The 21,608-nt window shown below is 48.1% G+C and overlaps 2 protein-coding genes across 4 annotated transcripts in view; both read right to left on the bottom strand.

Annotated features, from left to right (window-relative positions):
* Nucleotides 1–6,137, bottom strand: part of DHRS11 (dehydrogenase/reductase 11) — a 31,677-nt gene extending 25,540 nt beyond the window's left edge. For both annotated transcript variants that reach the window (XM_060268504.1, XM_060268503.1), the window contains exon 1: nt 1,687–6,137. In XM_060268504.1, coding sequence (XP_060124487.1) covers nt 1,687–1,818 — 132 coding nt within the window. In that variant the 5' untranslated portion in view covers nt 1,819–6,137. The remainder of the gene's footprint in view (nt 1–1,686) is intronic.
* Nucleotides 6,138–6,284: 147 nt separating this feature from the next.
* The window catches only part of GGNBP2 (gametogenetin binding protein 2), a 36,370-nt gene continuing 21,046 nt past the window's right edge, over nt 6,285–21,608 (bottom strand). Inside the window, exons 7-14 of one of the 2 annotated variants that reach the window (XM_035139417.2) lie at nt 16,839–17,048; nt 12,150–12,324; nt 11,534–11,728; nt 10,645–10,789; nt 8,974–9,099; nt 8,483–8,628; nt 7,792–8,034; nt 6,285–6,926 (exon numbers count right to left, since the gene is read on the bottom strand). In XM_035139417.2, the coding sequence (XP_034995308.1) occupies nt 6,723–6,926; nt 7,792–8,034; nt 8,483–8,628; nt 8,974–9,099; nt 10,645–10,789; nt 11,534–11,728; nt 12,150–12,324; nt 16,839–17,048 (1,444 nt within the window). In that variant the 3' untranslated portion in view covers nt 6,285–6,722. The remainder of the gene's footprint in view (nt 6,927–7,791; nt 8,035–8,482; nt 8,629–8,973; nt 9,100–10,644; nt 10,790–11,533; nt 11,729–12,149; nt 12,325–16,838; nt 17,049–21,608) is intronic. The other variant, XM_035139418.2, reaches the window with a different exon arrangement.

Here is a 21,608-nt window from a genome sequence, read left to right as displayed (position 1 = left end):
GTGCTGATGGGGCCTGAAATAAATTCAAAAGCTTGCCATCTATCTATCTGGACAGGCAGGCAGGCAGATTGATAAGATAGATTTAAGGAAACGGCACTGCCTATAAGCTTTCTGCGAAAAGTAAATGCCGTCATTCAACCGAAACTAATTCTTCCAATGTCGAGATGATCTTTGGGAAAAGTGAAACGGGACTTTATATAGCCCGGCAATATAAAAAGGTGTCTTCATCTTAGAAACCAGGAAAAAAAAGGTGCGACTCGTACGACACAATACCGTATGTACAATCCTTTTGATGAGAAACTCTTCTAACACTGGGAGATAGAATTTTCAGTTTAAAGAAAACCACACACGGAGAACACCTTCTTCTGTAAAAGGCTAAAAGTAGAGGGGGGGAGTTGTTTTTGGACTTTCTAACCCACTCACCTCCCCCAACAAAGGAGAATGGAGAAGGGCCGCTTTGGAGGCACCCTTTGCAAGCAGAGACGCCTCTGCCTTCCATTCTGCCCCATCTGCTCAGTTAATGGAAAATACGCGCCCCGATCCCACCCCTTTCTGCTTTTTGCACCCAACGGCGCGTGCTTGCCTTGCCCCCCTCCCTTGCTACACCGCACGCAGCTCCCCCTCACCCGCCAATTCAATACACGCACCCCCCGTCCCCGCTGAGTAAACAGATCCAAGCAAGGGAGAAGGTCGCCCGCCCTCCACGCCATGTGTTCTGAGCATTGTCTGCGGAATGAATGAATGAATGAATGCGGGAGCAGCGAAGAGAAAGAGGGCGATGGAGAGGAAGGGGGGCGGGGAGAGGTCACAGAGGTTTCCCCTACATACTTTAGAGTCTTCTTCCCCTTCTGAGAGAGCCAATAAGGAAGATTCCCCCCACCCCCCAAAAAATCCCAACCACCCTGGTTAAAATACCTTCCCTTCGCGATAACTGCACCAATTTCTCCTTCCCCTCTTTCCTTATCTCCGATTCTCTTTCTTCTTTCCTCCTTTTCCAAAAGTGTCCTTATCCCTTCTTTTCCCCCTCCACTTCCATTTCTCCCTCCCCAAGCCCCTCCTCCTATCCCTATTTTTCCCCTTCCCGTTTCCTTCCTCCTTTCATCTATTCCCCTTCTTGCGCCTCCTCCCTCCCTCCTTTTCCTTTCCTCCCCAGTTTTCCTTCCCTTTCTCCCTTTATCTCTCTTTTCTTCCTCTTTCTCCCCGTCCCTTTCTCGACCTCTTTTCCTTCCTTTTCTTCCTCTCCTACTTCCCATTCCTTCTACCCCCATTTATTTGCTCTCTTTCCTTCTCTCATTTCCCCTTCCTCTTTCTTCCTCCCTTCTTCCTTTCATCCTTGATTTATTTTTCTCTCCCCTCCCATTTCTCTTTCCTTTTTTTCTTCCTTCTTTTTCTCTCCTTCCTTTTCCGTCCTTCGTTCTTTCTCTCTTTTCTGGTTCTTCTCTCTCTCTCTCTCTCTCTCTCTCCTCTTCCCTTTCCCCTTCCTTTCCCCCTTTTCCCATTCCCCCTTCCTTTTCCCCTCTCCATCCCCCTTCCTTCCTTCCTTCTCCTCTTCCCCTTCCTCTCTCCCTTCCTTTCTCCTCTCCTCTCCTTTCTCTCTCTATCTCCCTTTCCTTCCTCCTTTCCTGTCTTCCCCACTCCTCCTCTTGCTCTCTACCCCTTTCCTCCTCTCCTCCCTTCCCGGGCTACCTCGATCTTGTCCACGCTCCGAGCACAGCCCACCGCCGTCATGCCGTGCTGCACCAGCGCCCGCGCCACCGCCGCGCCGATGCCCACCGAGGCGCCCGTCACCAGCGCCACGCGGCCCTTCCAGCGCTCCATGGCCCGCGCGCCCGCCTGCTGCCCCGGCTGCCCGTCCGCCGGGGCTCCCCGGCCAGCCTCCGCCTCCTCCTCGGCAGCCGCCTCCTCCTCCCTCTCCGCCAGCCCAGGCGCAAGACCCCAGCGACGATCCCCGCCGAGAGGCGGGACAGACGAGCGTAATTACGCGCCTCTTTCGCCAAGGGCAGCCTCTGCTGGAGACACAGAGAACGAGAGCGCGCAGCTCGGCTCCTCGGCAAAACCGCCCAGGTCGGGCAGAACTCTTTGCACCCACGCCCAGGCTGGCTCGTGGTCCTTTTTGGGGGGGAGGGGGAATCCCAGGACGCCAAAACATCTGGCGGGCACCAGGTTGGCGAAGGTTCCTCTAGTCTAAAGCCACCCCCGCCGAACACACGCCGCATGCACCGCTGTGGTCATCAAACGCATATCCTTGCTTCATCTTCAAACAACAAGCTTGCGAGGTAGGTCAGGCTGAGAGAAAGCGCCTGACTGGCCCATTAACTTCATGGAGAAGTGCAGTGGAGGATTTGAACCGGGATCCCCCCAGCGTTAGAGCAAGACTCTACCCACTAGACCATACTGCCTGCCTCTCTCTCTCTCTCAACCCTGCCTTCTGGTTTCCTATAAAAATAGCTTGATCTTCCTTGTAATTTATTCTCCACAAGTCGTTCATAGTTTTTAAAATCCTCAATAAAAGAGAGATGTGTCTACTATTTTTTTTTAATGGCACACAGTGACCATCACTATAATAAAATACAATAAAACTGCAGCTAAAGAGTCCTACAATTTCACAGTACAGTACAGTTCTTTGCATGGTTCAAGCCACCTATACCGTATTAAGTAGCCTTACTCTTTTGCATGTATGTTTAGGATCAGAACATAAACCACCAAGCGGAGGGCGGGGGTAGATTTCAAACATTGCCAACATCCCCATGGAAGCAAGTGGGTCTGGGGTTTCGATTTCCCCCCACACCACTGTAGCACAGAAGAAAAACCTGTCTATAAGCTAGCAGATGTTTGCAAATGTTCCAGCATTGGGTAAAGTGGTTAGAGTGTTGGACTGGACTAGGACCTGGGAGGTAAAGGTAAAGGTAAAGGGACCCCTGACCATTAGGTCCAGTCGTGACCGACTCTGGGGTTGCGCGCTCATCTCGCATTATTGGCCGAGGGAGCCGGCGTATAGCTTCCAGGTCATGTGGCCAGCATGACTAAGCTGCTTCTGGCGAACCAGAGCAGCACATGGAAACGCCGTTTACCTTCCCGCTGTAGCGGTTCCTATTTATCTACTCCCCATTCAGCCATGAAGCTCGCTGGATGACCTTGGGCCAGCCACTGCCTCTCAGCCTAGCCTACCTCACAGGGTTGTTGTGAGGATTGAATAGAGAGAACTATATACACCACCTTGAGCTTCTTGGAGAAAAGGTGGAATATTCTATATACCGTACATGTGCATCCTGGCACAGTTGCAAATTGATACCTCTTTTCTGAAGGTGCTTCAGCAGAGGCTGAATTTCTTTCTCGGGTCCAGTGGGCTGGCTGTGGCCCTCAGAATTTCTTTATCTGGCCCTCAGAACTCACACCAAGCCACACCTACTCTGCCCAGGCCCCCCTGGACCTGCCCCACTCCCTACTTTTTTTTGCTCAGCTGAAACGTGAGCTGAATCCCTGATCTCGCAGTAGACCCACCTCAACCAGGGCCTCTGAAGTGGATCTTAGGCACCAGCTTACAATCAGGGTAGCAGATCCAGGAGTGAGGCCAATTCCATGAGGTGGTGGTGGCAGCGGTTGGTGACTGCTGGAACTCATAGGGTGGAAAACAGGGAGTCCAACAGTAGATGGCGCTATAGCGGCTGGATTCTACAAGGGTAACACAAAGAAGGCAGAAGCTAACAGGCAGTGCCACCCCCTGGACCGGTTGTATTTTTTTATAATAAAACAGTGAACAGGGTGGTGATACATTGACTACTGCAACTGGCACAATATCACCAAGGCAACTCCGTAAACAAACAATAAACGTCCATAAAAATGGCAAAAGTAGTTTCTTTTCAAAATAGGTTTTATCTTAAACAATTCCAAATGCAGTAACAAAGAGTCCACTTGTGATGTACTCAGACGTCGTTCCAGTAATCAGACATTTCGTCGCTAAAGAGAGAAGACAGTATGTAAACGGCTTATTAAAGCAGGGGTTTATCTGTCCGCATCTGCATGTTACCATCGGGAGGAGCATAGAAAGATGATGTCCTTCAGTTTGTTAAACGGTCCATGGACGCCTTTATATGCTCCTTAAAGGCCTCCCTCTTTAAGGCTGCTTTTAAATGGGTAGCCAGTGGCTGTTACTGGGGTTTTGGTCTATACCGTCATATTAATTGGCTCTACATTCTTCATAGTGCATTGTACTGTACTGATTTAAACATAACAAAAAGGCAGTTTTTAACCAGAGGTTTTAAACTGTACTGCAATTCACCAGTGCATTCTTGCTTTTGAGAAGCGGTTTGTTTGAAATGAGGTTCATGCACCTTTCCAATAAAAGTGTTTGTGGTAAAAGCACACGTAGAGATTTGCACTTAAAGGAAATGGGACTTGCAACAAATTGTTGCAGTGCATCTGTCCAACAGGAGCAGTCTGTTAGTTTAACAGCCTGTGGCTCTGGAACATGTGTGCGCGCATTATTAGACATTAGACTGGGATATAATAATAATATAATAATTTATTATTTATACCCCGCCCATCTGGCTGAGTCTCCCCAGTCACTCTGGGCGGCTCCCAATTGAATATTAAAACAATACAGCATTAAATATTAAAAGCATCCCTAAACAGGGCTGCCTTCAGATGTCTTTTAAAATTAGGATAGCTGCTTATTTCCTTAACATCTGGTGGAAGGGCGTTCCACAGGGCGGGTGCTGCTACCGAGAATGTAGCAGATGTGAGAAGATATGTTTCTTGAAGTGGGGAAGGCGTAAATCTAATACCGGCTTCACCACCTGCCATTGCAGGCAAAGCTGAGCATTTTTCTGCTGAAAGGGCCACTCAACCTTCTGCCTACGTACAACGCAGAGAGCTCTTTGCTCGACGCCTCTCCCGAGGCTATGCAGCCCGACTCCATCGGAAAAGCACCCATTTTCCAACCGTGCAAACAAGTTCAGAGTGGTGGTTCGGTTCGTGCCACTGCAAATCACCAGGGGAACGGGTCAGGGATTGTGGGAGCCTCACTAGTTCAGAAGATCAATAGCATACCATGGATAGAAAGAGGTTTCGTCAGAGCAATGGTCTTAGATAGCCCCACAATGTTCCCACAAACTGGTAAGCGTGACTGTGATCTTTGCCAGCCCTACCGGGAGATGCCACAGATCTTGGACTTTCATTCATGCAAAGCAGATGCTCCACCACTGGGGCACAGTTGGACTGACAATATATTAAAAAGCAGCAAACAAAAAACGAAAAACCACCCTTAAGTCAAAAGAACTGTCAACCTAAGACTCGTGTGCGGCCTGTCCAGAGTTGGTGTTTAAATACGTTAACCGGTTTTGACGGCCACCCACCTGGGCCATGGCACTTCCAGCAAGCATGTAATATAATAGATATGTTTTCAGTTTACTTCAATTTTTTTCTCACCTTTCTTTCCAAGGAGCTCAAGACATCATACAAGGCTGTCTCCCTCTCCAGTTCCCCTGGTATTCAGAGCTGATATTGGAAGTACGATGCAGCCATTAGTAGCTTTATCCTCCGTGAAGTTGCCTAATCGCCTTCACTACCCTCTTGCCTCTTCTCTATTTCTTTGCCCCATTTGGCATCCAATGGGTTCACAATCTGCTGCCATCTACGCTCTATATTCAAAGCAGTACCATGCCCTTTTAAGCAGCCGTAGCTTCCCCCAGAGAACTCTGGGAATTGTAGTTCTGCAGGGGAAATAGGGGCCCTAACAAACTCTCAGCACCTGTATGAAACTACGGTTCCCAGGATTCTCAGGGGGGAGGAGCCATGATTGTGCTGTGCAGATGGAGGGGCCTTAGAAACGAACGGTTGTGAGCTGCTCTAACAGCGGGAAAGAAACAAAAAAATCAACTACAAAAAGTAGTCCCAACACAGGGGTGATTAACCAGTGGCCCTCCAGATGCTGTTGGACTCCAACTCCCATCAGCCCCAGCCAGCAGAGAGGAATGGTAGGAGTTGTAGTCCAGCACCAACTGGTCAAGCTACAGATTTCCCAGCCCTCTTCTAACATAGGGAAAACATGCCTGGCTCTGGAGACATTTCAGCATTCTTTCACCGCAAGGAGTAGAAACATGCACACCTTTTTTTTTTTTTGATTTTACTATGCATATTAATAAATATTCTTTATTTTTAAATTTTGCACATTGCGCTTCAACATATTACATCCAGAACATTTTTCCTCTTTTTGCAAATGGATGTCTACTTTGTAAAATCTTTATATTGAGTTCAGTCATTTCTGTACAGAATTATAAGTACAACATTACTTTTGCCACTAAGTTTCTTTTTTTTTGTCTGTTTGTTAAGTGTCACAGTTAAGAGAAACATTGAATGAAAAGACAGAGAGAGAGAGAGAAAGAAAGAAAGAGAGAGACAGAAATGGCTTAAATTATGAAGGTCTAAGGGCTTGCCTCAATCTACCCAAAACTAAAGATCTAAGCCTGAAACATTGTGCCAGGAGGGGTGGGAGGGGGAAGAAACCCAAAATTAAAAGTTATCACCTCCACCAGCCTCCTGCACAGGAGTAGGGGCATCAGAGAGGAAAAAAAGAATGAAAGGAAACAGAAAGCCACATTGATTTTTTAAAGGTAAGATTTTTGTTTAGTTGCTAAAGAAAAGTGTTTTGTTTACGAAGACAGAAAAGGCGCAGTAGTCGTCTCGAAAGTTTTCATTGAAAGACAGAGCTAATTTTATTGGGTTTAGTTCGCTCCGGCTGTCGTCAGCCAGCCGCTACAAACCGGCCTCCTGTGATCGTTCAAGCGGCAGTATTTGTTAAATTTCTCCTTCAGGTGCTGGCGGTACTGCTCTCTATTGCTGTAGAAAGACTTGTTGTTCGCCATGAACGACTGGATCTCGTCTTGCGAGATGAAGATTTCCTCGTCGGAAGTGCATTCGGATTCATCCTGCAAATGGGAAGAGGCGGTGGAGGGAAGATGAAAAAAGAACACGCAAGGCATCCCGATGCTGATCTCAACCCTACTTTCTGCCAGTTTCTTAAAATTAACAGGTGGCATTCTGCTGTATGTTAGTCCTATTCAGAGTGGACCCGCTAAAAGTAACAGAAAAGTAGAGTAGGAAGGGATGCCCCCAGGGTCATCTGATCAGATGCAGGAATCATATCTACAGAATTGCCACCTGACCTCTGGTTAGAAACCTCCCGTGAAGGAGAGCCCCACCACCTTCTCCAGCTGAGTGTTGGAAGGCTTAGGACAGATAAAGTCATTTTTTCAAGCAGCGCATAGTTAAACTACAGAATTCACAGTGATAGCCACCAACTTGGGTGGCTTCAAAAGAAGATAGAACAAATTCACGGAGGGCTATCGATGGCGACTGGCCATCAGCTTGGCCCCTGTGAGGACAGGATGCTGGAACTAGATGGGCCACTGGCCTGATCCAGCAGGCTTATGTTCTTATTCAAAATACAGACCTGATATTTGAGGATCTGGTGGCTGGGCCTAGGAAACTTGCCACAGTCGAAACCGCTGGTTCGTGGGCACTGGGAAGTGTGCTTTGCTCCAGCAAAGAACAACCGGAAACTCACTTGGAGCATCATCAGGTAAGGGCGCGGTTCTCGCAAAACAGCCTGGTGGGCCAACTGGGGAGGCCTGAGGGGCTGCATTCGGCTCCTGGGTGGACGCCTCCCACCCCTTGGCATTTTAGCTAGCCCAGTCCCAAGTTGGCTCGGCAGCTAAGAGGCAAACCAACGCAGCCCTCAGCCCGCTCGGCGCCACCATCCACCCAGAAAAGGAAGTCTCTCCGTCTACTTACGAGGAGTTCCACCAAGCTCTTGGCACCTTTCCCAGAGTCTGGAGCGGAGGCTGCCTCTGGAAGTTCTGCGCACGACAGCGCCGTTTTCCTGTGCTCCAACCACGCTTGCCCGCCCTTCTCTGCGCGGCAGCAGGTGTCGGTGTGCGGGTCTTTGGTCTTGTCCCGGTGGAACTCCGTGTGCGTGGCATTGGCGGAGCTCTCGTGGCTGCTCGGGTCTACGGCGCAGTTGCTCAGCTTTTGGATCTGAAGCCGGAAGCGCGCATCCAGGGAAGGAAGGAAGGGTTACTCATTTACACCCACACCCAAATTAGGAGCAACCGGCGATGCGCCATGGAGTCACCCCTCCTGGCAGTGACTCTGCTGCCACTCACCGAGATGGGGCAGGAGCAGGGGAGGAGGGGAAGAACAACCTTTGTGTGGCATGAAGCTCACCGGTGACCTTGGGCAGGTTGCTCATTCTCAGCCTAGCCTGCACCTCGCAGGGTTGGGCTGGGAATTAAATGGGGTGGGGAAGAAGGACGTATGTCCCCTTGAGCTCCTTGGAGGGAAAGCGGGTCCAAAAATGTGATGAAATGAAAACTCATTCATTCGAGTTGGTTTGGCTCCCCCTAGACGACATTGGGCCGCAGCAGCAGCAGCAGGAGCATGCGGCCTTCCAGAGCAGGCTCCCCGAGAAAAACCTCAGACTTACGTGTTCGGCCTCGCCCTTCTTGCTTTTCTTTTTCTTCTTCTTGCTCTTGCCTTTCATGTTGTTGTCTTCCGAATTCGCCCAGCACTCCACACAGCTGTCCCCGTCCTCCTCCTTGTCCTCGCAGCGATGGAGGCAGGAGTCATCGCCTGCCAGGGAGAAGGTGGTCTTCTTTAATTAAAAAGAAACCCTGGGCCAAGCACAACCCTCCAGATCGCTTTCTCACTGGCCCATGGGGCTGTTCCCAGGAGACACACAGGCCCCACTCTGCGCCCTCACTGAATGCTTGCAGGTCCTCTTGGCTTGCCTGGGTGGTCGAGAGGGGTGTGTGCATGTGTGTAGAAGCTACTCTGCAAAATTTACATGCACTGCTCTGCTTGCTTGTCCCTCCATTCCCTGCCCAGCCAGGGCTGATGGAGGTTGGAGTCCCACAGCCTCAGGGGCCGCAGGTGTATCCTACGCCCCTGCCCCATACCATTTTGCACCAGGCCTACCGTTTTCGTCGTGGTTGCAAATCCCTTCAGTGCAAGCAATGTCCGAGCCCTCCCGCGACCCCGTTTCGCTGCCCTCCATGCTGGAGGAGTAGCCACAATCGCTGCCATTGCAGTGTGCAGATAAACCTAGAATGGAGGGACAGAGACAGAAAGGAAAAAAGGGGATTGCTCAGCAGAGCAAAATCACATTATATAGCATCAAAGCTGAGAGTATTCTGTGAATATTGTGGGGGTTTTTTAACATCTGTATACCAGTAAGAACAATAGTTCTGAAGAAAAATACTACACTTTTGAAAATATCATCCCCTCCTATATTTTAGCTGGCATATTTTAGTTGAGCCAATCCCTCATACTGCAGACATCTGAAGGCAGCCCTGTTTCAGGAAACTTTTGATGTTTTGGTGTGTTCCTTTATACACAGTTGGAAGCTGCCTGGGGTGGCTGGAGCAACCCAGCCAGAAGGGTGGGGTACAAGAGAATACTACTACTAATAGTAATAGTAATAATAATAATAATAATAATAATAATAATCTAGTCTTAGACAACAGCATTTTAGAATCCTGGTCTAGATCAAGGAATGGATCTGTTGCAAACAAATGACTATGGTACTTTAAATGAGGTGTTTTAAAGGGCATGTCCTGGAGGTAGCATACAACACAGAGTGTTTTCAGTTCACTTTGTATATACAGTGGTACCTTGGTTCCCCAAGTTAATCCATTACGGGAGTCCATTCGACTCCCGAAACTGTTGGTGCGGCTTCCGATTGGCTGCAGGAGCTTCCTGCACTCAAGCGGAAGCCGCGTTGGACGTTTGGCTTCCAAAAAAAGTTTGCAAACCAGAACACTTACTTCCAGGTTTGCGGCGTTTGGGAGCCGATTTGTTCGACAACTAAGCCGTTCGGGAACCAAGGTACCACTGTAGTCTTAGTTCTGTAAATATTGTATTGTAGTTCTCTGGTCTGCCAGTAGGTGGCCGTGTCAACTGCAGCATGGGACGTTCGCAAGCAAGCAAGTGGGGCAGGTGTTGGGCAGACCAGGTGAGCTGCTGAGGAATGACATTTAAAGGAGGGGGGTGGGAGGCAATTCAGAGTGGCTTGCTTGCAAGGGAAGGGGGGTTTGGTGTGAGTTGTGGAGGGAGAGTTGTGGGGGAAGCGGTGGTGGGTTGGCGAGCGGCCCCTAGTAAGCATATATTGTTGCAAAACATTCGTTTCCATATTTCAGTGTAGAAGGGTTCCCTAAAGAGTGCAGACCAGCTCAAAATGCATCAGAGCTGAGGATCAAGAGCAGGGGGCCCCAAACTAAGGCCCAGGTGCCGGATGTGGCCCAATTGCCTTCTAATTCCAGCCCGCGGACGGTCCAGGAATCAGCATGTTTTTACATGAGTAGAATGTGTCCTTTTAGTTAAAATGCATCTCTGGGTTATTTGTGGGGCCTGCCTGGTGTTTTTACATGAGTAGAATGTGTCCTTTTATTTAAAATGCATCTCTGGGTTATTTGTGGAGCATAGGAATTTGTTCATATAGTCCGGCCCCCCACAAGGTCTGAGGGACAGTAGACCGGCCCCCTGCTGAAAAAGTTTGCTGACCCCTGATCAAGAGGAACAGCGCTGAAGTTTTACTGCTTGATGGGTTTTTTCCCCCCAGACGAATCCCACCAAATCAGCTCAACATACCTTTCTTTATTTTGGGTGAACCCAGTAAGGTGCCAGCAGTGGGACAAGTGCAGGAAGTGTTTTCGTTGGTCACAATGACCTCGATGCAGCTGCCTCTCTCTTCTGTGCTGCCGCAAGCTTTGCAACCGCTTTCCAAGAAGTTTTCCTGGAGGACGAGAGGGAAAGAAGGAAAACATGGAGGGCAGCAGAAGGACAGAGGGCAAGAGAAGGGCCTGGACTCAACCAGCGACAAGCCTGTGCAACCAAATTAAAAATGTCATTTGAGGAATTCCTTTTCTCAACGCAGGCAGGCCTGGTGGTTTAGTTGTTTATAAGGTAATTTATATACCGCTTGAAATTTAGAGGCCATCTCTAAGCAGTTTACCAAACAGTGATGAATACAGCAAACAAAGAAACTGAGAATCTAAATTACAAAGCACTGCAATATTAAATGAAAAAACTACAGCATAAATCTCAGAACACAAAAACATAGCAGCACGTTTTGAAACATTTTGAGAAGTGGAGATCCCTATGTGGAGGTCTGTTAAGACAGATCTGCTGCAACATCAGTGTTTGCCAACCTGGTGCCCTCTAGATTCAACACTGTTGCTGAAGGCTGAGGTGACCTTGGGGGCTAGGAGTGCCTTTTTCCAGCTATGACTGGTTCGCTAGCTACAGCCCCTGTTGGGCAGAACTGACTTGGCTTCTGTACTCCGTGCTCTGGTAAATTCCAGGCTGGATTACTGCACTGGGCTCTACGTGGGGCTGCCCCTGAAGATGACTCAGAATCTTCAAGGGGTCCAAAATGCAGTAGCCAGGGTGCTGGCTGCGGTGCTCTTCAGATCTCATATAACCCTATCCTATCCAGACCTGAGGAGTGGGTGTACAAAGTTGGAAGGCCAGCACTTACCTTGTCCTGGCTCCTCTTCTTCTCCTCCACCCCTTGCAAGGGAGCGGGGATCTCGCACGCACACTTATTTTTTCTCCGGTTCTTGCGCTTCTGGCGCTTCTTCTCCTGCTTGAGCTCTCGCACCCGCTCCTCTTCGGAGAACTCCTCGCAGAGCTGCTCCAGCCGGCTGATGCCCTGGACTCTTTCCACGGCCATCTGTGCAGGAAAGCAAGAGAGGAGGAAATGCTCAGTTGCATGAGCCTGGGAGCCGAAGGGAGACTTGGTTTTCTTTCCCCAAAGCAACTATTATGACATCTTCTCAGCCCAAAATGCAGCAACTCTCTCTCTCTCTCTCCACCCCATACATTATACACTCAACTTTTGAATTCAAGTCTTCTCCAACAGCTCTTTAAAACCTTAGTTGCAGGCAAGTGGGAAAAATCCACCCTGTTTTTTCAGTACAGTGGTACCTCGGGTTTACAAACACAATTGGTTCCGGAAGTCTGTACTTAACCTGAAGTGAACTTTCCCATTGAAAGTAATAGAAAGTGGATTAATCCGTTCCAGACGGGTCCGCGGAGTACTTAAACTGAAAATACTCCAACCGAGACGTACTTAAACCGAGGTATGACTGTACCTCGAAACTTTTGCGCAAAGCATCAACACCAAGGTAGAACAGCATCTGCCAAGTCTGCTCCTCTGCCCTCAGCTTCTGCCAAATGCGGTGCAGCCGTTCGTAAAGATGGATCCCCAAGCAAGTCAGGACCTCCTCTTGGGCGATGTCGATTGTCTTTGCATGCCTCTCCCTTCGCCTGGAGGGTTAAAGGGTTAACAAGAGTTGTTAAAAGGGGAGTTCCTCCCGATTTGCCAGCCTTGTGCAGATCTCCTGCAAATCAAGTCTGCTTTGGAAGCCATTTTTGGAACAGAGAAAGGACCAGAGGTTTATTTACCAGTGTAAAACCTCAGCACGGCTACCAGGGAGCCAGTTATATTGTTCTTTTTGCAAAACGCTTTTTAAAAGCTGCTGCTAAATACTTCTATGGCTGTGCCCTACCTCCAGCGTCAAAGGTGGCACGCTTCTGAATACCAGCTCTGGCCTTCAAAGAAACAGCTCTGGGTATACTCGATCCAACTTATGATTCTGACACAGTCTAAGACAGGGATGTTCTCGAAGTAGTCCTGGCTCCTCTCATATCTAGGAGCTATGCTGGCCTCATAGCAAGAGCTGGAGTGGGAGCCTTCCCAGTGGGGATGAATTTCACAGAGTCCAATCAGTCCCAAGGGTGTTTTTTTCTACTTAAGACACACATGGGAGCGACTTCTTTGCTGTATTTTGGATTAGAACTGGGAGTGATGCAGAGATCCGACTGGTTGGTTGGCCACTCTGAGAACAGCAAACTTTGGGTCTGATCAAGGACCCTTTTGATGTGCTTATGATCTTCGGTGGTGGAGAAAGCACCAGATTTCAGGGTGTGTAATAGTAATAATATTAAGAACCGTTAAAAATAAGCATCTGTACCAATCGGAATTAAAACTATAAAGAGCCAAGTACGCGGATAGTGCAGGGTTCTTCGTTCCAAGCACCAGATTGAGACCTGGCCCTCCCTTTGCATTCTTGATACAGTGGTGCCTTGCTAGACGAAATTAATTCGTTCCATGGGTCTTTTCTTATAGTGAAAAATTCGTCTAGCGAATCCCATAGGAATGCACTGATTTTTTAAAAAATTGTTTTTTGCCCATAGGAACGCATTAATTGAATTTCGATGCATTCCTATGGGAAACCGCGATTCGCTAGACGAATTTTTTGTAAAACGCATTCGTCTAGCGAGGCAACCTCCGCTCGAAAAATCCTTTCGTTAAGCGGAAATTTCGTTAAGCAGGGCATTCGTTAAGCGAGGCACCACTGTACAAGCTTCGATCCAGGGGACTACACCATCTGTTTTGTGTGTGCAGCAGGGCTGTGCCTCAGTTGTCTGCCTCTCAAAACAGCAAGTGGTCCTCCAATGTCACATGGCAGGCTGCTTTTGAAAATGACAGAGGCTTTAAAATGAAAACAGATGGCATGGAAATGGGGCGGTGGTGGATGGGGTTTCCTAAGCACCTTCGAAGAGGGATAAGGGATGTGGATTTGTTCCACAGGCCACCTTTGACCCACGCATCTGACATCACAGTGCTGCGCAAGCCTCTACAACCACTGGTGGCTGCCGGTGCGTGAGGCTTTGACTGCGGGACCCTACACTTGGCATCATATTGGTATCAGGTGTAGGGCAGGTGGGCCTGGTTTGGCCTAAACAGCCTCACAGACCAAATGGGCAGGGTCTTATTAAACCCCAGGCTGGAGGTTCCCCATCTTTGCCTTAAAACCTAAATTCTTATAACGTGTAGATCAAACAGCACTGTGAATTGCAGACAAAGACTACAACCGCAGATGTTTTGTGTCTTTGGGAGTTATGCCCAAGCAAATCAATTGTGTGTACACCTGTTCATCAAGGTACAATTCAGTGCCCATTGAGCAGTCAACCAGCCCCCACATCCCTGTTTTATCTCCCCCACCCCTACAGGTTACTTTTTTTACACGTGCGCAGGTCTGCGGAGCTGTCAATCGCCCGACATAATGGCTTGCAGAGAGCTGTGTGCAGCATTTTGAAGCCCTGGCAATCTGTGGAGGCTTTGGGAAACTCTGCAAAAGCACCGATGGTCAGCCAACTGCCAGGTCTTGCAAAGAGCCACACAGCTGTGTGGAGATAAACTGGAGCCCCGAAAGGTATTTGGGAAGCATCATCTAGTTATAATGAAGTTTATGCCACACGCAGGTTAAGATGCCAGAAAACACACACACACACACATAAAAAATGGCATCATTGCACCATCACCTATGCAGAGGAGAGCCCTCTAGCAAATTGCTTGGCCTAGGTTTCCACACGTCCTCAGAGGACACACAAATACTTTGGGTTTCCTGTTCTCGCACCCCAGCGTGTGGAAGAAATCACAGCAAGCAATTCACAACCGCAATTGCTGAAGCCACTTTGCAAAGAGAAAACTCCCCAGCAACCAGCTGAGAGAGGCATGCACACTCATTAGCTGACAACTAAAACTATCCCAAGTGCACCTAAGCTCAAAAAATATAATTTAAAAACTTCTCTTCTTGCAAGCAAGCATGGAGGGGGGTGGAAATGTGGATTAGAGGAGGATGAAATAATGCCTTCTGCTAGATCCATTTCCCTTTTTTGGGGGGGGGGGTTACTGCAGGGACGACAGAAAGGCATCCCACACCATTTCTTGCTTTCTTTTTAAAGCAGGGGGTACCCTAGTACAAATATAACTCGTTTTAATGCAAAGGAACAAGAGGTATGATAGGAAGAGCTGTCCAATGATATTTTGAGAGAGAATATCTGCGGTCGTAGACCTATATTATTATTTATTTTTATTTATTAAATTTCTATACCGCCCTTCATCCAAAGATCACGGGGCTATTTACAATATAAGAACACAAAAATACGTATCATAACAAATAAACCCCCTGGAGCTGTTTTTGTGCAGCATGTCAATATTCCCAAGTAAAACTGGAGGCAGTAGTTTTTTTGAATACCAGATGCTGGAAATCACAGAAGGGGAGTGGGCACATGCATTTGGGTCCTGCTTTTGAGATTCCCATTTGGGCACCTGGCTGGCTGCTGTGAAAACAGGATGCCAGGCTAGATGGGCCACTGGCCTCATCCAGCAAACTCCTATTTCGTCAGTCAGCAAGCAGACAACTATTTCAAAAACTATCCAAAGGCGGATCTGGCCTCATCATACACATTTCTTGCACAGGCTTTTAGGGGTGGGAGATCAGAATATCCTTCCCGTTTCACGCGCTAAGTACCTCTATCTATTTATAAGAATACTAGGGTATTGCAGTTTCATTTAGAAACATGTACAGTGGTACCTCGGTTTACAAACACAATTGGTTCCGGAAGTCTGTACTTAACCTGAAGCATACTTAACCTGAAGCAAACTTTCCCATTGAAAGTAATGGAAAGTGGATTAATCCGTTCCAGACAGGTCCGCGGAGTACTTAAACTGAAAATACTCAAACCGAGGCGTATTTAAACCGAGGTATGACTGTATGTGATATGCAACAATTGCAATGCAGAGAAAAACCATGCAAAAATTAATACCCCCGGCTGACTGTGGCGGAAAAGTTTTTTTCTTAGTTGTCCGCATAAGCCTGGCAGCAATGACAGTTTCAGTTTTGTCAAATGAGCCTTTCCAACTTGGGAGGATGACCAGCAACACTCCTGAAGGTGATCTTCGTAATCAAGCTGGGGTATAAGGGTTTGGACAAGGCAACTCGATTAGGGCTTTGTAAATTAATACAAGGACCTTGACTCTGGCTCAGCCGTGGACAGGAAGCCAGGGCGCATGTTTTTAATAATGATAATAATAATTTATTATTTATACCCCGCCCATCTGGCTGGGTTTCCCCAGCCACTCTGGGCAGCTTCCAACAGAAAAATAAAATACAATAACCAATCAAACATTAAAAGCCTCCCTAAACAGGGCTGCCTTCAGATGTCTTCTAAAAATCTGGTAGTTGTTTTTCTCTTTGACATCTGGTGGGAGGGCGTTCCACAGGGCGGGCGCCACTACCGAGAAGGCCCTCTGCCTGGTTCCCTGTAACCTCGCTTCTTGCAGTGAGGGAACTGCCAGAAGGCCCTCGGAGCTGGACCTCAGTGTCCGGGCTGAGTGACAGGGGTGCAGATGTTCCTTCAGGTATACTGGGCCAAGGCAGTTTAGGGCTTTAAAGGTCAGCACCAACACTTGTGCTCGGAAACATACTGGGAGCCAATGTAGGTCTTTCAAGACTGGTGTTATGTGGTCTCGGCAGCCGCTCCCAGCCACCAGTCTAGCTGCCGCATTCTGGATTAGTTGTAGTTTCCGGGTCACCTTCAAAGGTAGCCCCATGTACCTTTGCACTGAGCTGTGTGTATAAGCAGCCCCGGGACCGCAAGGCGAAGGGCGGGTTAAAAATAGATGCAAATAAACAAAGCTAGAGACGCCTCCAGGTTTGCTTGCAAGTCAACACACCAAGTTAGGGCCCAGATGACACTGCAAACACACACACACACACACACACACACACACACAACTTGGAAGTAGCGTTTGCGCGAGGAAGGTGAGCTTGTCTCCCCGCAAAAGGGCCAACAATGCAGCAGAGAGAGATGGAAGAGAGGCACGCACACCACATGTATATATCTGAAATATACATTCAGTAAAAAGGAGAAAAAAATGTTTTAAAAAGGAAGCAAAAGTGCTAGATAGCCCACTCTAGCAAATTACATACTCATACCCTCCTGCGAACTCGGGTTCGGCTCGGCCAAGGAGGTGGGCGATGAAGTCGGTCTCGCAGCACACGTGGATGTGGCGCTCGTGAGGACAGCAGCGCAGCCCCTCGTAGAGAGCGGCACAGTAGCCCTTCTCTTTGCTGCAGTCCAGCTCGCCAATAAGGATGGTGTAAGCCCGCAGGACTTTGTTCTTGCAGTCAGTGCAAAACCTGTTTGGAAAGGGGAAAGAGGACATGTCATCTATGTAAAGACCTCTCTCTGGTGGAGGATGAAGGATTTGTACACAGGGACAGAGGAAGCTGGATTCAGAGTAGTCCGGCCATCTAGGCCAGCACTGTCAACACTGACTGGCAGCAGCTTTCTTTCTCCAAACCTTCATTAGGCATTACAGAGATGGACCATCTTAAAATATACACAAATTTTAAAATATGTACAAAGAAGCAGCCATGCAAGATTATATAGTAACAAATTTTCGTTTCATTGTCTTCCCGCTAAACTGTGTCATTTACCACTCCAAGAGATACCGTGTTTTCCCCTTTTTAATACGTAGCCATAAAGTAAGCCATGGCAGCATTTTTTAGGAGTTGCTATATCTAAGACACCCCCCGAAAATAAGACATACCTCTCATACCGTGTACAGCGAGACCGCCAAGCGCCCCAGCCAGCCAGCGGAACCCAGCCAGCCAGCAGGGCCTGGAACCAGCTACTGCAGCGGCAAGCCACCTGCCGGAACAGGCGGCTGCAGAGTGGAGCGCTCCGCAGCGCCGAGCACTCAGAGCGCACAGCAGTGCCGAGCGGAGCGCCCAGCCACCCACCTGGCCTCTTCCTGGCCCAGCCGAGGAGGCCTGCCGCCCCCCGCCAGAACAGGCGGCTGCAGAGTGGAGCGCTCCGCAGCGGCGAGTGCTCAGAGCTCACAGCAGTGCCGGGCGGAGCGCCCAGCCAGCGGCCTGGCCTCTTCCTGGCCCGGCCAAGGAGGCCTGCCGCCCCGCCGCCGGAACAGGCGGCTGCAGAGTGGAGCGTTCCGCAGCGCCGAGCGCTCGGAACGTCCAGCAGCACCAGGCGGAGTGCCGAGCCAGAGCGGCGAGGCAGAGCGCATGGCCCAAGGCAGAGCGGCGGCGGGAGCCCCGCTGGCCCTGCCAGGGTGACGGGCGGCGGCGGGAGCCCTGCTGGCCCCTTCCGCGCCGCCGGAACGTTGTGGGCCGCATGGCCCAAGGCAGAGCGGCGGCGGGAGCCCCGCTGGCCCTGCTAGGGTGACGGGCGGCGGCGGGAGCCCTGCTGGCCCCTTCCGCGCCGCCGGAACGTTGTGGGCCGCATGGCCCAAGGCAGAGCGGCGGTGGGAGGCCCGCGGGTCCTTCCGCGGCGCCAGGGCACGAACGGCAGCGGAAGCGCTGCTGGCCCCTTCCGCCCCGCCGGAGCAGCGTGGGCTGCATGGCCCGCCGCCGGAATTTTGTGGGCAGGAAGCGGGAGGCAGGCAGGCGGGCTGGGCGATGGGCCCGTGGCTGCGCTCGGCGGGGCCAGTAGTGAGCTCAACGCTGGCCTGCGCCAGGGGCTCTGGCTCAGTCCGTTGCTGGCGCACGCCGCCTCATCGTGGCCAGGATCTGGGTCATGGTTGGGTGAGTTCCCTCCCCTCCCATAGCGGCACCCGGGACAAGGCTGCCTCTGAGCATGCACAGAGAGACACCCCCTTCACATCCCCCCCGCCAGTCCAGTGCCGGGGAAAAGGGGTCTTGGAAATCTTGGAAAGCCGGGGTGGGTTTATAGCTGGGGATGGGGTGGTCTCTAAGCATGCACAAAGTGCCTCCCTCACCGCTACCTTTGCTCTTTTTTCCGTGTCTCTTTTTAAAAGAAGTTGCTCCCCAGGGTGGGTCCATAATAAAAATCGTAATAAAAAATTAAGACATCCCCTGAAAATAAGACACCTTGTGTTTTTTTGAGAAAAAAAAGTTATAAGACGGTGTCTTAAAAAGGGGGAAACACGGTACTATTGACAGATTCTTAGCTACCCTTGCAGTTACCTCCGGGTTAATACCGGACAGGTAGAATCTGATATTTTCATTGCGCCGTGATGTTAAACCACCCAAAAAGGGGGATAACACGCATTTACGCAGCTAGTTGTACAGTAGACAGTAGAAAATAATGTGTTCTACAGTGTCCGGCACATTCAAATAACATCTGCAATGTCTCTCATTTCTAGGGATGTTTAAATATCTGCCCTTAACAAAAGCTGAGGGGGAAACATTCAGTCGGGCTAGCATACATGCACTGCATTGGGCTGGAATTATTAACTTTGAGAAATAATAATAATAATAATAATAATAATAATAATAATAATATTAATAATAAATAAATAAATTTTTATTTATACCCCGCCCTCCCCAGTCAAAACCGGGCTCAGGGCAGCTCACACCAATAAAATTACAGTAAAACATAAAAAGAAATTGATTAAAATACAGATTAAAATACAGTATTAAAATTTAAAATGCAGCCTGATTTTAAGTTGTCCATAAATCCAAGCCATGAGGGAGGAAAAACACAGGGATCAGACTAAGTCCAACCCAAAGGCCAGGCGGAACCGCTCTGTCTTGCAGGCCCTGCGGAAAGATGACAGGGCCCTGGTCTCCAGTGAAAGAGCGTTCCACCAAGTTGGGGCCTGTGATCCTGTTAAAGGGTGTATTTAAACCATAGACCCTGGGGGAGCAGATTTCACTTACAGGTGACTCAATGTTTTGTTTTTCAATATCCCTTAATCTAATTTGGATATTGTGATAAATATATTGCTCATTAGAATTATACAATAATTCCAAGTAAATACCGAAATATCTAATTTTGCTGGGTATGAGTTGGAGCCATCTTGATTTATAGGAGTCCTTAAGTAAATTGGAAAGCGGACTCAGAGGTTGGGAATGAAAATGGCAACGCAGCCAGTGTTTTATAGTGCTAGTCTACGCCCAATATTCCATCATGTGTATACCTAATTCTGCACACATCGTCTCTCATACTTGATTGACTTTGGGAGCCCGAGGATACGTCTCAAGAAACTTGAGTGTATCTTATCTAAATCACTATGATATGCTTGTATCCATATTGGGATCCCAAAAAGTACCTGGGATGACTTTTAACTTGAAAAATATGAAAGGCAGCTGGTATAAATCGGTTACCTCCAGTTGTAGGACTGGAAGCAGCTCTCCAGGGTTTGGGGCAAGGGACATTCCCAGCCCTACTATGGTAGACCGAGGGCCTTTCACAGACAAAGCAGGGGACAGCTGTGACTAAGCCAAATCTCGGCTTGAGAAGCCAAGAAACAAGGGAGTTTTGTGCACCCACATGGAGCCCCCTAGGCTCCTGCTCCGCTCCTGGAATGGAAAAACCAGGAAGTGTCCATTAAACCATGGTTTCTCATTACATCTGAACCAGGAAACTGTGGCTGCAGACAAACCAAAATACGAAACCACAATGGTGAAAGTTGGCTCCCAGATTCAAAAGCACGATACCAAAACAGATGTCAAAATATTTTAGAAGACGTGATTAAAATCAAATTGTATTGTTTATAGCTAATTGCCAATGCCTATGTTAACCAAACTTTTCGTTTAGTAAGAAAAAAAAAAATAGATAGTCCAGTTAAGGCAACAGGGCTGGGCGAACTCATTGCCCAGAGTTGCTGCCAGTCAGAAGCAACCAGGAGTTCCCTCCTGCACTATATGGCTGCATCTTGAATTTGGGGTGGAACAGACCGCTCCTTTTCCCTTTCTACAATCCCAAATCTTAATTTGCACCCGCATTAACAGCGCCACTGCATCTTTTTGGTTTTGGTTTTTTGTGCACTGCGACAAACACTTATCTATTGCTTTGAAAGAATTTATACATCATTTAATAGTTCAAAAACCTCCTTTTTGCAAAAACAAAAAACAAAACTCAAAGCAAAAGAGACATACACAAAACCTGTTGGAATTAACAGAGTGAAGCTGCGGCATGTCCATTAATTTTCATAGGTATAATCTAGTTTATTCCAAAAACATAAAGAAGTTGGGTTTCAAGAGGGAAAATCTAAATTACAGGAATTTTTGATAGAAAATAGGGAAAAATCATTAGCAAAATTGTATAATTACCTTCTGGAATGGGAACTGAAAGATGAAATAGTAAAGGCAACCATGATAAAGTGGGCCCAAGATATCGGAAGACCCATATACAGTAATCAGTGGGACAAATTATGGAAAGAAGGGATGAGATTTACAGCGTGTGTGGGGATAAAGGAAAATATGCTAAAATTAATGTATAGATGGCATTTGACCCCAGAGAAAGTTGCTAAAATTTATAAGGTAAATTCAAATAAATGTTGGAAATGTCAGGAAAAGATTGGAAATTATTACCATTGTTGGTGGCAGTGCGGTAAAATTAGGGAATTTTGGAATTTGGTATATGAGAAATTTAAAAAGATGCTAAAAATAACATTTGATAAGAAGCCAGAATTATTTCTGCTAAGTATGGTGCCAGAGAATCTCCCAGAAGATAGGAAAAATATTCTCCTTTACTTTTTTTTTAATTCATCTTTATTCATTTTCCACATAAAAGAAACCATACAAAAATACGAAAAATAGGAAAAAAGAGAAAACACAAAAAGAAAACAGAACAAGACAAAAAATGCATCAAAAAGGAGAAAAAAGAAAAAATTATCTAATAATCTTATATCATCATCATATCATTTAGACTCCCCCGGTCCCCCCCCCTTGGTTCCCCATTTCCAGATCCTTATGGAACAGTTTCCACATAAT

This window comes from Zootoca vivipara, chromosome 15, assembly GCF_963506605.1.
Source record: "Zootoca vivipara chromosome 15, rZooViv1.1, whole genome shotgun sequence".
Lineage (NCBI taxonomy): Eukaryota > Metazoa > Chordata > Lepidosauria > Squamata > Lacertidae > Zootoca > Zootoca vivipara.
This window is presented reverse-complemented; position numbering and strand designations above follow the sequence as displayed.